Source organism: Aulostomus chinensis, chromosome 17, assembly GCF_037954235.1.
Source record: "Aulostomus chinensis isolate RoL2024-O1b breed Wild chromosome 17, RoL_Achi_v1.0, whole genome shotgun sequence".
Classification (NCBI taxonomy): domain Eukaryota; kingdom Metazoa; phylum Chordata; class Actinopteri; order Syngnathiformes; family Aulostomidae; genus Aulostomus; species Aulostomus chinensis.
In genome coordinates, this window is record NC_141336.1 from 22,881,644 (window position 1) to 22,896,043 (window position 14,400).

The 14,400-nt window shown below is 44.4% G+C and overlaps 2 protein-coding genes and 1 long non-coding RNA gene across 8 annotated transcripts in view; 1 reads left to right on the plus strand and 2 right to left on the minus strand.

Annotated features, from left to right (window-relative positions):
* trappc12 (trafficking protein particle complex subunit 12) overlaps nucleotides 1-1,773 on the minus strand; it is a 30,455-nt gene extending 28,682 nt beyond the window's left edge. For 2 of the 4 annotated variants that reach the window (XR_015109693.1, XM_086182087.1), the window contains exon 1: nucleotides 487-577. The gene's annotated coding sequence lies outside the window, so the exon portion shown is untranslated. Of the gene's footprint in view, nucleotides 1-194; nucleotides 412-486; nucleotides 578-1,711 lie in introns of those variants that run through there. The other 2 variants (XM_086182088.1, XM_086182089.1) reach the window with 2 other exon arrangements.
* The window catches only part of eipr1 (EARP complex and GARP complex interacting protein 1), a 46,651-nt gene continuing 32,926 nt past the window's right edge, over nucleotides 676-14,400 (plus strand). The window contains exons 1-4 of the mRNA XM_086182091.1: nucleotides 676-864; nucleotides 1,138-1,221; nucleotides 7,423-7,555; nucleotides 9,901-10,057. Coding sequence (XP_086038217.1) covers nucleotides 823-864; nucleotides 1,138-1,221; nucleotides 7,423-7,555; nucleotides 9,901-10,057 — 416 coding nt within the window. The 5' untranslated portion in view covers nucleotides 676-822. The remainder of the gene's footprint in view (nucleotides 865-1,137; nucleotides 1,222-7,422; nucleotides 7,556-9,900; nucleotides 10,058-14,400) is intronic.
* LOC147246828 (uncharacterized) overlaps nucleotides 2,931-14,400 on the minus strand; it is a 41,562-nt gene continuing 30,092 nt past the window's right edge. For all 3 annotated transcript variants that reach the window (XR_015109705.1, XR_015109706.1, XR_015109707.1), the window contains exon 6: nucleotides 2,931-3,249. This is a non-coding gene — a long non-coding RNA (uncharacterized LOC147246828). The remainder of the gene's footprint in view (nucleotides 3,250-14,400) is intronic.

Here is a 14,400-nt window from a genome sequence, read left to right on the forward strand (position 1 = left end):
GACATTGGAAACACGGTATCAACACAAGTGGCATTAACCTCTGTGAATGTTGAAGAAACTCTCATCGTCGGATGGATTTATGTCCTGGTCGTCAACAGTAAACTGCATATGCAGTCTCAGGCACTTCCTGCCATTGTTCGTTTCTTTTATTAGAGTTTCTGTCCTGCTGACAACCACTCAAGAGTAATATATACCTGACGTATTTGTGGGAGTTGCTGTCAATTGTCGTCACGGAAAACAAAGAGTCCTTCCTCTGAAAACTCACAGAAACTGGATTAGCCACGACTCTGATACAGGCTATCTTGCTAACGCTAGCTTAGCTAGCTGGCTACGGTAAGCTACCCGGTTTCAAATTACGATTGCATTCTTCACGATTAATCGCCCACAGTAAACGTGTCACATAGCACTACCATTGCATCCACACCATATTGCTAGAAAAGAACAAAAATGATAATATTTCATATAAATGCAGTTGTGTTTTCTTACCTCACTGCAGACTGACAGATACAACGCTAGAGCGCCTGCGCAGCTCCTCCAGGAAGCTTAGTGTACGGCGCGTCAGAGCTGACAAATTTCATTCCACGGAGGTTTTCCACATTCTCGACTGATTGTAAGAACTTTTTGAAGCGCACGTAGTGTTAAGTGTCCATATTTACGTATAATGTTCAATAGTGGCGTTTTCTAATCGCGGAAGTACGCATTGACAGTTGTGTTTTGGATCCCATCGCTACGTATCCCAGCTATAATATTTTTTAATAGTTTTCATCGTGAGGTGACGCGATTTCTGGAGCTAAAACCTAAGAATTCTGGCAACAGGCTGAAATGGAGGACGACGCTCCTGTAATTTATGGACTCGAATTCCAGGTATTAATGCGTTAACAAGTGCTGCTGCAGCCAGTCATTGTTTACACGAGTGTCAAGCTACATTTGAGTCTTTGCTCTAAGTTCTGTTGTTTTCTTGAACCCAAACTGTATCTTTCCCTTCCTACGTTTCCGTCAATTCTCTAAATTGAAGAGGTGGCTGATAGACAATGGAAGAGTGATTCTTTTTTTTTAATTTGCAATTTATCAATTTATATTCAGTTCCATAGTGTGTTGCATTGTGTGCAGACATATTGTGGTGTTTCTGTTTTGCAGGCACGAGCTCTCAGTGCCCAGTCAGCCGAAACTGATGCCATTCGTTTCCTCGTGGGCACGCAGTCATTGAAGTTTGACAACCAGGTAGGAACCCCAAAAGAAGACACCATCGTGACCGCACATTATCAAAAGGGAGGAAACATTCTGGGGTTTGTGTCTCATTGCAATGTCGATCTATCGTCCAGGTCCTGCTTGAGATTTCGTGTGAACACATAGAAACAGGGATTGTTTAGTTAAGAGCATCTCGTAAAAGTAAGGGGATTTGATAAACGGCCCTAAAATCGGTTAAATGGCCCTCTCAATACATGAATGTGCAAATATCTCGCCGAACACACAACGTTGTGTGTCCTGCAGTTACGCTGCTGCTTCAGAGGCTCGTTTATTCTCAGTGTTTGTGCACGTCACACTTGTGCTGCTGGAGGAGGACTGGCTCCAAACTGGGTGTGATGTCACAAGATCCCGCGTGTTGCTGCTGGAGAAGAAGACGGCCAGACTTGTCGTGTCCCACCCTAAACGCGAGCGGTGGAACCATTTGTATGAGTGGAAAGAAGTTTCCTCAGAGTAAATCACTCACCTGTCAGTCAACTGTCAATCACCGGGCTTGCAAGAACTTTACACAATGGATGTCAGGGGCTAGAAACAGTCACCAGGCTTTGCCTCCTGTCTGGAAGGGTAAATTGAGGGCTGGAAAAGTTCTGTAGTGTCCGGCAAAGTTGTGCATAACAACAGGTCACACTCGACGGAAGTCTCTGGGCATCAGGAGGAAGGGGCTGCACAGTCTGGAGTGCTGCCTTGATCCTGTCACACAGGGTCAGTGGTGAGTAAAGCGTCACTCCTGTTTAGAAAACAGAAGAGGAGCAGCCAAATATTTCTGTTGTTTATATGGAAATTGCACCGACACCGTTACACCAAACACTGGTGGAGCTGCACACGGCCCTGATGTCCCCATGAGCTTCATCTGGATGTCTGGATTGCCGCTGTATAACTTGGATTTTCCCCTGATTTTGTTGCAATAAACTGAATAACTGCATATAATTAAACCGCCCCTATCTAATCTAGATAAATAAGATGCAGCGTTCACAGAATCACAGTTACTGGGACAAAATGGTTTGCAGTGAGGATTAACCTCCTGGAGGCCGGGGGCAGACAGACATGTCTCAGGGTTGAAATATTAATTAGCGCTTAAAAGCATGACCAAATGACCGATTTCAGATTTAAAAATTCAAAGATGATCCTTGGGGAGGACAGCATGTTACAGTTCACCATGACCACGTTGGAAGGGCCAGCAGAATAAATTAATAAAAACTCATGACCATCGTGAGGACACCATTTAAAAAAATAAATAAAATTCTGGTATTTAAGCTAAAAAAAAAAAAGAAAGAAATGCAAACAGTTTTGTTCGGCATATTTTTTTGAGTCCTAAATCCATTTTTGTTGTTGTTGTTTGTGTAAATTAAGCCCGTCTCGTCTTGTCAGTAGAGAAGGTGGGCTGGAGTGTTGGAGTGCTGCTGGAATCACATGTGGAACCTTGATAACTGCATCAGTAGTAAACTACAAATACAGGCGCTGTATATTTTAAATATTGTAGTTGTGGCATGGAGACTTCTTTCCAAACACAATTCCTTTGCAGTCTTAAAACACGACAAGCCAAGGTTTACATTTATTGTTTCAATTATTACACTTAATTGTTGTTGTTTTTTTTGGTTTCGTTTGAAGGTTGTTGTCTTCGGATGCATTCTTTCATTAGTAATTAAACATTTAATAAGCATAAATGCCAAATCTTTGTCGCTTCCAGGGTCTCGAATATGAGGAGTTCTACTTTTTATTTACCTTTTTATCATTGCTAATTAAATATTTTCTTCGCACAAAACACGAACCAATCCAGCCCCTAACCATAACAGAGCCGTACATTTTATTACACAAATTAGTAAATAAAAAAAACAAACAAGAAAACCACCATAATAGTTCACAATGGAACTTTTCATCAGTGTTGGTTGTAAGAGAAACTTCCAGAGCCCAGTCTGACGTCTTCAGATTTCTAGTGTCGTCCAACAACAGTCCTGTCCTTAGCCTCGAGAGGCTGCCTGACGAATGCCATAAATCATCGATGCGCTGCAAATGAAACATAATTTAGCATTCAAATCATTTGCTGCGTCTCTCAAACAATGTGGTCGTCTGTAATACATCATAAAACAGTCACCATTGATCACAATTGTCAAAACATGACCAGAAATCCAAGCCAATAAGTTGTTTTTTGTTTTTTAACCCCAGCAGTTTAGTACGTTCAAAGACATGAAACCACAATTCATTTACGATAACAAAAAATAATAATTTCAAATACTCTTAAGTGGCTTAAAGACGATAACAATTGGGGGTTTATTTTTCTCTTGTTTTCCGAAGACGTGGGACCCCAGGTGGCGCTCGGCCAGTCTGGCCTCCCTGCTCTCGTGACAGCACCCCAGCCAAAGTGCCATCCTGTGTTATCGGCAGATTTGTTGCTCCCGCATCCATTTTGTGTGCACGTGCGTGGTTTCTCTGCACAAGTCTGCGCATGTGTTTGTGTGAAGGAGGAAGCGAGAGGAGTGTGAGCATGCTTGCCTGCATGCACATCTTGCAGAGGTCATTACGGAGACAGATGACAGAAACAGTTGGCTCTAAACGCAGGAGAAATAATTAGCTCTCTGAGAACCAGAGAGAGAGAGAAATATCTGCCTTTAAAAACCTGTTTTCTGGCAGACTAGAACGTGAAAAACGGTCTGGCACTGAATGCAGACCTGGTTGACTCCAAGTCCTGTGTAGCGTGAGTCCTGTGCAGAGCTTGTTGGGAAGGGTGACAATGCATCCCAGCTGACCTTTGTGAAGCCCAGCGTCTCTAAATATCCTCCCAACACTCCCGCTCACGGTGGCACAAGCACGGATCCAAAACGGGAAAAGCAAAGAGGTCAAAATAAGTCATGAAGCAAAAATTGAAACGGATTAATAATGATAATTCCCAATATCTGAGGATTCCAACCTTCCGTTCCACTTGACTTGGTCTGTTTCGACTTGTTTAGTTCCTTTATTCTTCCACTGAGGCATCGCAGCGCTGAACTCATTGTGGTGTCTGTTTGTAACTGTCAGCGAGGAGACGCGCAACTCTCATCTGTCATGGTTGTAGTTGTTCGTTTCAAAAACACACTTGCATAAAACAAGCACATATGTCCCGTTCCATAATGAGTTCTCAAACCCAGCAATAAGTTAGCATTCGTCTTAAAGGCTAAAGGGTTTGTGGTTAAATGCCTGAAATATGTTCCCTGGTCTAAAAAGGTTTTAGATTTGAACATTTATGACTAAAACGTGTCAGGAAATCCCGGACGTGTGAATTTCAAAGCTTTTTGTGTGGGTGTTGATAACTGGTTGCTTCAAGTGCTTGATAGAAACTACTGGGGTCATCTGCTTTAATTTGTTTTCACCCGTGGTGATGCTAACTTCCGGGTTAGCCTCCAAAAATACATCATCCCTGTGGGACTCTATTAAGAGCGCATGTCTGATTATACATGTACAAAACGTGACACCTCACCTTGCACTCAATTCACTATTTTCATCGTCAAAAAAATTCCATCTACACGTAAACTGATGCGCCTCAGCATTTGGCAGTCTGACCCGAAGCACTGGGCCCACAGGGTCATTCCATCTGACAACGTGTGACGTGATGTGCGGGAATCCTCTGGCCTTGGCTTTTCGGATTTTTTTGGACGTCAAAGAGCCTGAAAAGCGGCGGACCACTGCCGATCTTACCTTCGGCTGGTTGAGGGTTCAGTCAATACAATTCATTTATCGAAGCTCATCGTCTTTCCCACACTGAATATATTTGCCGGCCGACAATGGGTAGCTCAGTTCGTCTAAGTTTGAACTCGCAGTCTGAAAAATGTTTTTTCGATTGGCATTTCAGCCCTGAGAGCTCCTGCTGTATCCATAAGCCTCCTGGCCTCTCCACCTCCCATTAAGCATAATGCAGGGTGGAAATGTCTCTTAACTCGCTGAGCACCTCTCAAATCCCTCAGAGACCAATAGCTGGAATGACAGATCGGAGTGCGCGTCGGCATGGCATTTAAGGCTGCTAACGAGATAAAGTGCCCAAGCTTGGCACCTCTCACCCGCTCACTACTCCCCGCTTACTGTCATCTGTGTGGCTAAAGAGCTTTAGCGCTGAGGCCCCTGAAGTGGGGGCCACACGCCAGCTTGGTTTTATCCCTCCCTCACCCCCTCTTCCCAATCTCCCTCCTCTCCTTTTCCCTGCCTCGATTCCAGCTCATAATTAAAAGCGCTGGGCCGGGTGCCCAAGTGGCTGAAAGCTATGAGTCACTCCCCAGGCCTGGGCGAGTGAGAGATAAATCACCTGGGGGAGGAGGGCTGGAACTTCTCTCTCCTCTCACACCTGGACTCATTCGGGGGGGACCCTATTACCAGGCCTTCCAATTACCCTGTCCCACCAGCCTGAATTTATTTGTACCGCTCCCACACCACCATAAAATTATAACTTTGCGTAATAATTTTTTGCTTGATGTAGTCCAACTCAAGGTTAATAGCTGCCTTGCTGACTTTGAGGTGGCTGAGGGATGCTGCCGCTCCGATGCTCTGCCCTCCTCCTCATGCCCCCCCCCTCATCCTCATGTTCAGCCTGTAAATGTCGCACAGGCAAGGGGAGTGGAAGTGCCTACTAGGAGTTATTGTCCACTACAACCCCATTAACAGGCCCCCAAGAAGCTGTAAGTGTCTCACTTACGGGACACACCACCATTAATTGTCTGATCAAACCTTGAGTCCCTCACTGTTTTACTGCATTGTGGGCCCTGAACTGGATTCAATCTTGGGCCCCCATAGACCAGATTTCCATGTAATGAAAAGATATCTTTATTAACGTTAAGCTTGTTAGCTGAACTTACACATGACCAAGGCCAGAGTCTCACACCAGGTCAAGGAACCAAGTAGCACCCCCTGCAAATCTTGTCTTCGCTGCCATCCGGTGTCCTTGCGTTTCTCTCTCTCTCTCTCTCTCTATTAGCTCAATAGTCATGTTTTCATTTGATCAACGGGCAACTTTTAAGCGATCTTCAGAAGTGTTGTTGAAACAAAAAAGGAAATACGAGTTGGGAGTGTTTGCATCAACTGTTTAGAGTGAAAAAACAAGGCACCGATGCCTGCTGGCGGTAAAAAAACAGAGGAGAAGAGGAGCAGGAGGACGTCTCTGCAACCTACAGAAACCATCCAAAAAAACCAAAACAAACTTGAGGAATCACCTTGAGTTGGAGAAGGTGTGACTAATCTTTGTTTTGTCCATGTTGCATACGAATGCATCCCATCGACAAAGGAAGTATTTGGGAATATCTGGGAATACGCTGTGAGCCGAAACAGCTGATCAGTCAGTCATGTCAATCAAGGATTTATGACATCAGAGCGTATTCCTCAAGGAGTTTCCATCCCCCGTGGTGAACATGGGAACATGTACTTTTTTTAGCCATCATACAGTATGTTGTCAGAAAAATGTATTTCAAAAACACCCAACCATGTTTATTATTAGCAGATTTTTTTTGCTCCCGAATCTCCGCAAATGTGTCCCAAAGCTCCGGCGTAATTCCAGCCCCTGATCCGATGAACTCGATATCTGACACTGTAAGTCAAAGACTGCGTGCCCCAAACTGCACGTGGGAAGATCCTCTTCATTTACTTGAGGCTAACTTTTCGTCGGCAGACAAAGGTGTGCTTACAAGAACTGTCTTTAAAAAAAAAAACAAAAAACCCACACAATTGAATCCCTCTCACAGTAAAACTCTCAAAGATCATGCCGCGTATCCTCAGTCCCGTTTAGCAGGGCCATTTGTTGAGCTTTTATCTATTTCCTTTTTTTGTTTGTATTTTTCTTTTCCTCTGACTCTGCCAGCATGTCATCGGCAGAATCCAGCGTGACTTCTAAAGGTGTCTTAATCATCGCTTTAAAGGCCAAATCGAGATGAAAAGTCCTCAGCCGTATGAAGTTGACAGGGGGGGGGGGGGGGGGGAGAACCAAAGCGACGACTGCATTGAAAGGAAAGGATGTTTAACTCCACACTAAAAAGAGGAACCTTCTTTTTTCGGCGGAATCAGAGGATTGAATGGAGCTTTGAACTGCTACTGTGTGTGCGTGTGTGTGTGTGTGTGTGTGTGTGTGCGTGGTGGGGATGTTCGTAGTGTTTTAACTCCAGCTTCATCTTCAACACGTCTCTCTCTCTCTCTCTCTCTGTCTCTCTCTCTCTGTTTTCCTTCCAGATCCACATCATTGACTTTGATGATGAGAATAACATCATTAATAAGAATGTCCTTCTGCACCAAGCTGGGGAGATATGGCACATTGGTGCCAGTCCTGCAGATAAGGCAGTGCTCACCACCTGCTACAACAAAAGTGAGTTACTGTTTCCTTCTGTCTCCGTCTCCATTCATTGACTCCTGATGCATTGTGTTTATTCTTCTCTTTCTCCGTCTCTTTTTGATTATTCCTTGTCTTTTTCTTTTGTAATTTTTGGGGATTTTTTTTTTTTTTTTTTTTTTTGGGTGGGGGGTGCTTTTATAAATTTACCTCACGCAGTTTAGTTGTGAAGCATAACACAGAATCGGCCCTAAAGAGGTGACCAGTTGGAGCCAGCGTGACCCACACGAGGGACCGTCGTGCTGGCGGTCTTGATCCCTTCTCTTTCCTCACTAGATTTTCACTGAAGTTGTGGAGAAAAGCAGCGGCGGAAGAACGTTGCTCGCTTTGCGGGTGAACACTATCTCACGATCATTTCAGAGGCATCTGTGTCAGTAGGGCAGCCCAAACTTATTCCTTCTGGGGGCCTAAAAACACACGATGATGAGCTGCAGGCCAAAAGCAAATACATGAAGTTTTGTTTAAAAAAAAAGAAGAAAAAAAAAAGCGCCTTTTTTTTTCAGCCTCTTTTATTTTTTTACTCAAACTAAACAGACATCCTGCACAAATGAGGCGTTTTCCCCGCAAAAAAAGTTGGCGCGTTCCTCTTTGACTTTGTTGTCGGATGAGGGTTCAGATGAGGTTTTGATCAGAGTGAGGGAATACATCACAGCGATGAAGGTCCTCGCCGGGCACACAGGAGCTGACAACCATGTCAGACGAGGCAGGGAGAGGTTGATGCACTGTGCTCTGTGGGCCTCCACGGACACATACCTCTGGGACAGGGTGTTGACCATCCCCCCCGTCAGCCTCCACCACCCTCTTTTCTCACTCACTTTTTTTTCCTTTTTAAAATCTGTCTCTCGCTCTGTCAGCTGAGTTCTACATGCTTGAATTCACAGAATGACAGCCACTCTGGACCAGCTGAAGCACACGGACCACAGCCCGCGACGCGCTGATGCGAGGCACACGTACAGCAGCAATAAACACCGGCTAGCACGTATACACGTCGGTGTTCGTATAGGATTTCCGTACCGTGTCCTATCAGCACTCCAATATGTGACTGAGAGCAAGAAAAAGGCTTTGGTTTAAGATGATTGCTTGCCCACTTACTCCAAGTGCTTGCTTGTCTAAAAAACACTCAAGAGCCTGTGGACTCGCATTGCATTGCTTTTTAATTTGACAAATAGGCCCAACGCCAGTGTTTCACTGCCCAACACCTTCCCACACACTGTCAATATCTACACCAAAAAGAAATTAGGCTTTTTGCTCTATTATTTTATTTTTGTATTTCTCTCTCTTATTCTCTCTCTTTTTCTCTCTCTCTCTTTTCATGTAATTGCTTTTGCCCTCCAGTCTCAAACTTTTAGTCCAATTACTGTATCAAGTCTGCATTTACTCTACTAGATCCAATTAGCGGCTCTGGCTCTGGTGTGGATGTGCCAAAATAACTTATTTGTGATGTGGATTTGGAGGAGATTGTATCCGCGTCTCAACTTCGGCACGTAAAGTATAGAGGCTGTTCTCTGACGTCACCTCCCACTGAGATACACCCCCTCAGTTGGACTGAGCGGGCAAACTTTTGTAGGGGAAACCAAGGAAACCGGAGCAGAGCGAGTCATCATCTGCTTAAATCCACTCAACAGCGTTCTTTGAAAGTTACCAAAGCACCAGTGGTCCGTGCTCATTGTCGTGTTGCCAGGAATCATGTTTCCTGTCATTGACCTGATTTCAACGTTGTGGAAATACCCAAAAAAAAAACAACCAGTCTAATTCATCCAGGCATCGGCTGCTTGCACCGCAGCTGCTCTGAACTTTTTATTTTAACTAAACCTCCACAGCCAGTGAAACTAGAAGCGCACCATCAGCTTGTTTTCGGTAACTGTTACCCCTCAAACCGTGACAACGTACGTCTCTGATAACGTTTACATTTCTCATTGCAAGGGTTGTTTGCACAGTTTACGCTGTTTACTAGCAATCTGATGTAGTTCTCCAGCTTATTGGAGTGTTCAATTTGAAGAAACACGGCGCTGATAGTGACCACGCTTGGACTTTAATTCATTAAATACAGCCTGAATTGCCTTTGTCACAGTCAATTGCACAACTCTTTCCCATTTGATGGGTTTTTGTTGTTGTTGTTGTTATCACAGCATTCAAGCTGAGTGCTAATGCTGACTTTTGTATTTCTGCCTCTCGCTGGGTGTAAAGGCAGTGACGTCATTTGCATACACACACACACACACACACACACACATACACACACACACACACACACAAGTTGCCTGTACTGTAGCATTCTGAATGACTGTTCATGTTCGTGTGTGCGTCTTGTCCCCTCCCAGCTAGTGACAGCAGGGTGGTGTCCTGTGCAGCAGTATGGCGGATGCCCTCCGATTGGGACACAGGAAGCCATGAGTCACCCGATGACTCGGCCCACAACCCCCAAACCCTAGAGCTTCTCTGTCACCTAGACGACAGCACCCATGGCAACGCTGCTTGGTAGGTGTTGATGTGGAGCAATCAGGCAGTGTACGAGATGGAAATGGTATCCACACATGAACGTTTACAAAGGATTGTGACTTGAGGTACCGTTACACTCACCTAAATCTTAAATTAACCTTCAGGTTCAAAAGACCTGAAAATGTTTCCTGCAGCTCAAAATAGTGATCTTCACACTTAAATTAGTTGAGGTAAGTTTTTAAAAATGTCACAGTATTGGCAGTCACCGCCAACTTGTGGTACATGGCTTCATTTACAAAGCACTTTTCTACCTTTGTGGCTCTCTGAGTACTTTACAATGCTGCTTCCATCCATCCATTTTCCACCTCTTATCCTGTAAGGGGGGGGGGGGGGGTGGAGCCTATCCCAGCAGCCTTCAGACGTGAGGCGGGGTTCACCCTGGACAGGTCACCAGTCCATGGCAGGGCCAACACATATAGACAGACAAACATTGGCTCTCCCAGCCACGCCTACGGTCAATTTAGAGTCTGGATTAACCTGGTCCCCTCTTGATGTCTTTGGACTGTGGAGGAAGCTGGAGTACCAGAGAGAACCCAGCAGGAACAGGGAGAACATGGAGACTCACCCAGAAAGACCCTGTGCTCCAGCCGGGACTTGAACCCAGACCCTTCTTGCTGGGAGGCCACAGTGATGACCACTGCACCACCGTGCCACCTCCACAATGCTGCTTCACCCCTTCACGCACACACACACACACAAACACACACACTCTGATTGTAAAGGCAGCCATGCAAGGCCCCAACATTCTCATCTGGTGCAGTTAAGGGTTCAGTGTTTTGCCAGAGTTGCCAGAGGAAGTAGGACTCAAACCTTCAACTATGAGACCGTTTCTCCTCGTCCGGAGGCCTGCTACCCCTGGATGTATTTTCTGGGTTGAAAAGTAGCAGAAGTGATTTAACAAAGTAACAATAAAGCACCTCGACAAGATCTTCCGCTACACCTGCTCTCATAGTGCCCAGAGTTGTGCCACATAACTGTTTCTTTCCAAGATCCTCACCTAAGCAGCACGAGGAAGAAGTGTCCCAGGCCAACCTCTCCTTATCGCCCGCAATCTTTCCTCCAAATGAATCTTTTTATTTATTTTTTGGAGTTGGGCTAAGAATATTGACTTGTCCACAACTCAGATTTTAGTCACGGCCTGATCCTTTTGTCTTACAGCCTGGAGCTCGTGTGCACAATGCCGACCATAACTCACCATCTATATGAGAATGGAAATCAATGATCATTCCTCTCTTTAGCCCGCTGTTCATTCGCCCGTCTCATGATTGCGATCGTTTTTAGAGGTGACAATCAGCTTACGTGATGCATACTGTAGCAGGTGTCTGTGAGGGGGAGATAAAGATGGAGGAGGAGGAGGACAGCGAAGGAGAAGATCCGAAAAAAGAACGCAAGAGAGGAGAAGACAGAATGAATTTGTGCAGCTGGGTGTAGGGTTTGTGCTTGTGCTTTTGTGTGTGTGTGTGTGTGTGTGTGTGTGTGTGAATCTCTGTGGCAGGGGGGCATTGGTGGGGGTGCACCCACATATATATGTGTGTGTGTGTGTGTGTGTGTGTGTGTGTGTGTGTGTGTGTGTGTGTGTGTGTGTGTGTGTGTGTGTGTGTGTGTGTGTGTGTGTGTGTGTGTGTGTGTCAGAGGGCAGGTCAAGCAACACTGCCGGATAAAGATTGATGGCTCTGGGCTCCACCATCCTAACACCCTGAGAGCTGTGACTCTCACAAGGGCACCAGTGTGTGTGTGTGTGTGTGTGTGTGTGTGTTCAATGCTGTGCATCTTGTAGGCTGTGCACTATTGGCTCCCCTGGATGGATGGCTTTGGTCTGCTGCCCACCTCTTCCATCTCTCTAAGACACAGACACACACTTATCCCCACTCACACTGATAATACTGGCAGCTTGCACCAGTCCTGAGCATTTCTGTGTAAGCAGACAAAAAGTACAGAGATTTCAGTTTGTATTCTGACGAGGCTTTTGTCCCTTCAATGTGTGTGTGTTTGTTCACCTCCCCGTGTGTGTTTGTGTCCTTCTGTGTGTAGCCTGCACCCCTCTCGTGTGTGTGTGTGTGTGTGTGTGTGTTCTGGGGTTTTTGTTTTTTTTTTTGTTTCTAGTCGGCATGCTCGTTCACTGGTGTCCCTCCACTCCCACCAAAAACACTTTCTTCTTCCTCCAAATCCGCTCATTGTTTGGGCGAGCAAACATTTGAGCCTCAGCCCTGTTGTACAGTGTGCTCTGAATGGAAATACCCTCCCTAAAAAAAGAAAAAAAAAAGATTTTTTTTTTTTTTTTTTTTTACATTTTTACTTCTCATTCTTCTTCTCCCACTTGGTTTTGACTGGGAGTCGTGCCAGTTGAGTGAATCTGTTCCTGTGGAGGCATTTGAGCCAATCAGGGTCCTGGGAGGGAATAGTAAAGCACAAAAGCCAACAAGATTGATTTTCTTAAATGGGGTGTGACAGGAGGGGGTAGGTAGATGCTTGTGGATGTGTGTGTGTGTGTGTGTGTGGGTGTGTGTGTGTGTGATTGGGTGTTTTTTGTTTTTTGCACACTTCCATGAATGCAATCATGGCTATTATTGTGTGATCATTTCGAGTGAATGACTTTGAGGCATTCACTCGCTGTATGTTTGTACCGCTTGCATCCTGTTGTGCAATTGTATCTGTGTTTGTTGTTTGGTGTGTGTGTCTGTGACTCGGGTCTAGACTATCAGCCAAGTGAGTCTGTGTGTGTGTGATGGGGGCTGTCAGTTGATTAAAGTGCCTTTGCAGTCCAGCCTCTTCAATTGCACCTTAAATTAAACACCAGGCAATCCATAGGGGGCTGAACACTAAAAAGCACACCCATCAGTGTGTACCTAGCAGGGTACAAACGCTTGCTGTTGGTGATATCGCTTTCGAATTTTTTGTGGTACATTTTGTACCCTAAAAATTGCAGTATTGATTTTCAAGAGTGCACTTTTTAACTAACTGCAGGGTACAGTTGTCTCTCAACAGGTAGAGCCCTTGCAGCAAGCACAGAGCAGCAGAGATTTTTATTTTGTGCGTTCATCTTTGACAAAACATTGCATGTATTAGCCAAAATGCAACTGAACTGCCAACGGTTCTGTCGGTGGTTTTGGGTTTGCTACGCCAGTAAACGTCCATGCAGATGACCAGCAGCTGCACAACAAATCCCCAGTTTTTTTAAATTTTCAAACCCAACTGATGCTAACTCATCACCTGCAGCAGCTACAAAAGGAAGCACATGTTTTTCAGATGCGTGCTAATATTCCCGAGAAGTTTTAACTGCTGCCAAATCCAAGCAAATCCTGTATCAGCATTCATTTGAGTTAAAACTAAAGCTCAAAAAGCTTTAATCATTCTGAGTTGAAGGCAAAACACAGTCATGAGTTGCTGCTTACATATTGGTCACAACCTAAAAATAAGTTGTTAAGTTAAAAATGTTGATTAAAAATGTATGCAACATACCTGAAATAACTTCTGTCGCCCGCTTACTTTGCATGCATGACTTTTTTATTACCTGCTGGCTTCTAATTCTGTAGGTCCTGGTTTAAATTTGCCAAGATTGGCCTAAAGTATTCATATGACTCTCATGATTCTCTTGAAATTGATGTGAAGCGATCAGCTTCATAATTTATCTAAAGAATCACGACTGTACTGCCAACTTTAAAGTTTTCTGCGTTGCTCTTGGTGAGTGACGTAGAGCATCAAAGGGACTCCATGCTGATTTTGACTGCAAAGAGTAAAGAAGAGACAAAATTCTGGAAACGAGGAAAATCAGCTAAAAAAAAGCCACTCTTCATAGACTCCCTATAGGAAGGGGATCAATCAGGTTTCACTAGAGCAGTGGTTCCCAACCTTTTTTGTCTTGTGTACCCCTTAAGCCTTTTTGTCATACCATGAGTACCCCTTCACTCATACGTGTTCATGGTTCTCCAAAAGTAGAACATGACACAACTGAATATTCAACGCAAGTCATTTTGTTTCATCTTCTTAAATTGAACATTTAATATTCAGGCATTATCTTCTTATTTAACTCAAATTAAACATAAAATTATGTTGCCTTCAAGGCAATAAAAATTATAAATATAAGAAACAATATTATAGTAAACGTTTGTATTATTAATACTGTATTATTAATACTAATATATTATTATTATATTGTTATTATTCATGGAGTTATTTGCCAGGACTTCACCGCAAAAGTAGCACTGAGGCTGCGGTGGGTCCGCAGACGTCGAAGTGAATCCATATAAAATATAGTTTTCTTATACTGCCTTGGTTTAGGTTTGGGATCTTTCTTGCGTTTGTCTGTGGGCTCTTTTCCCCCT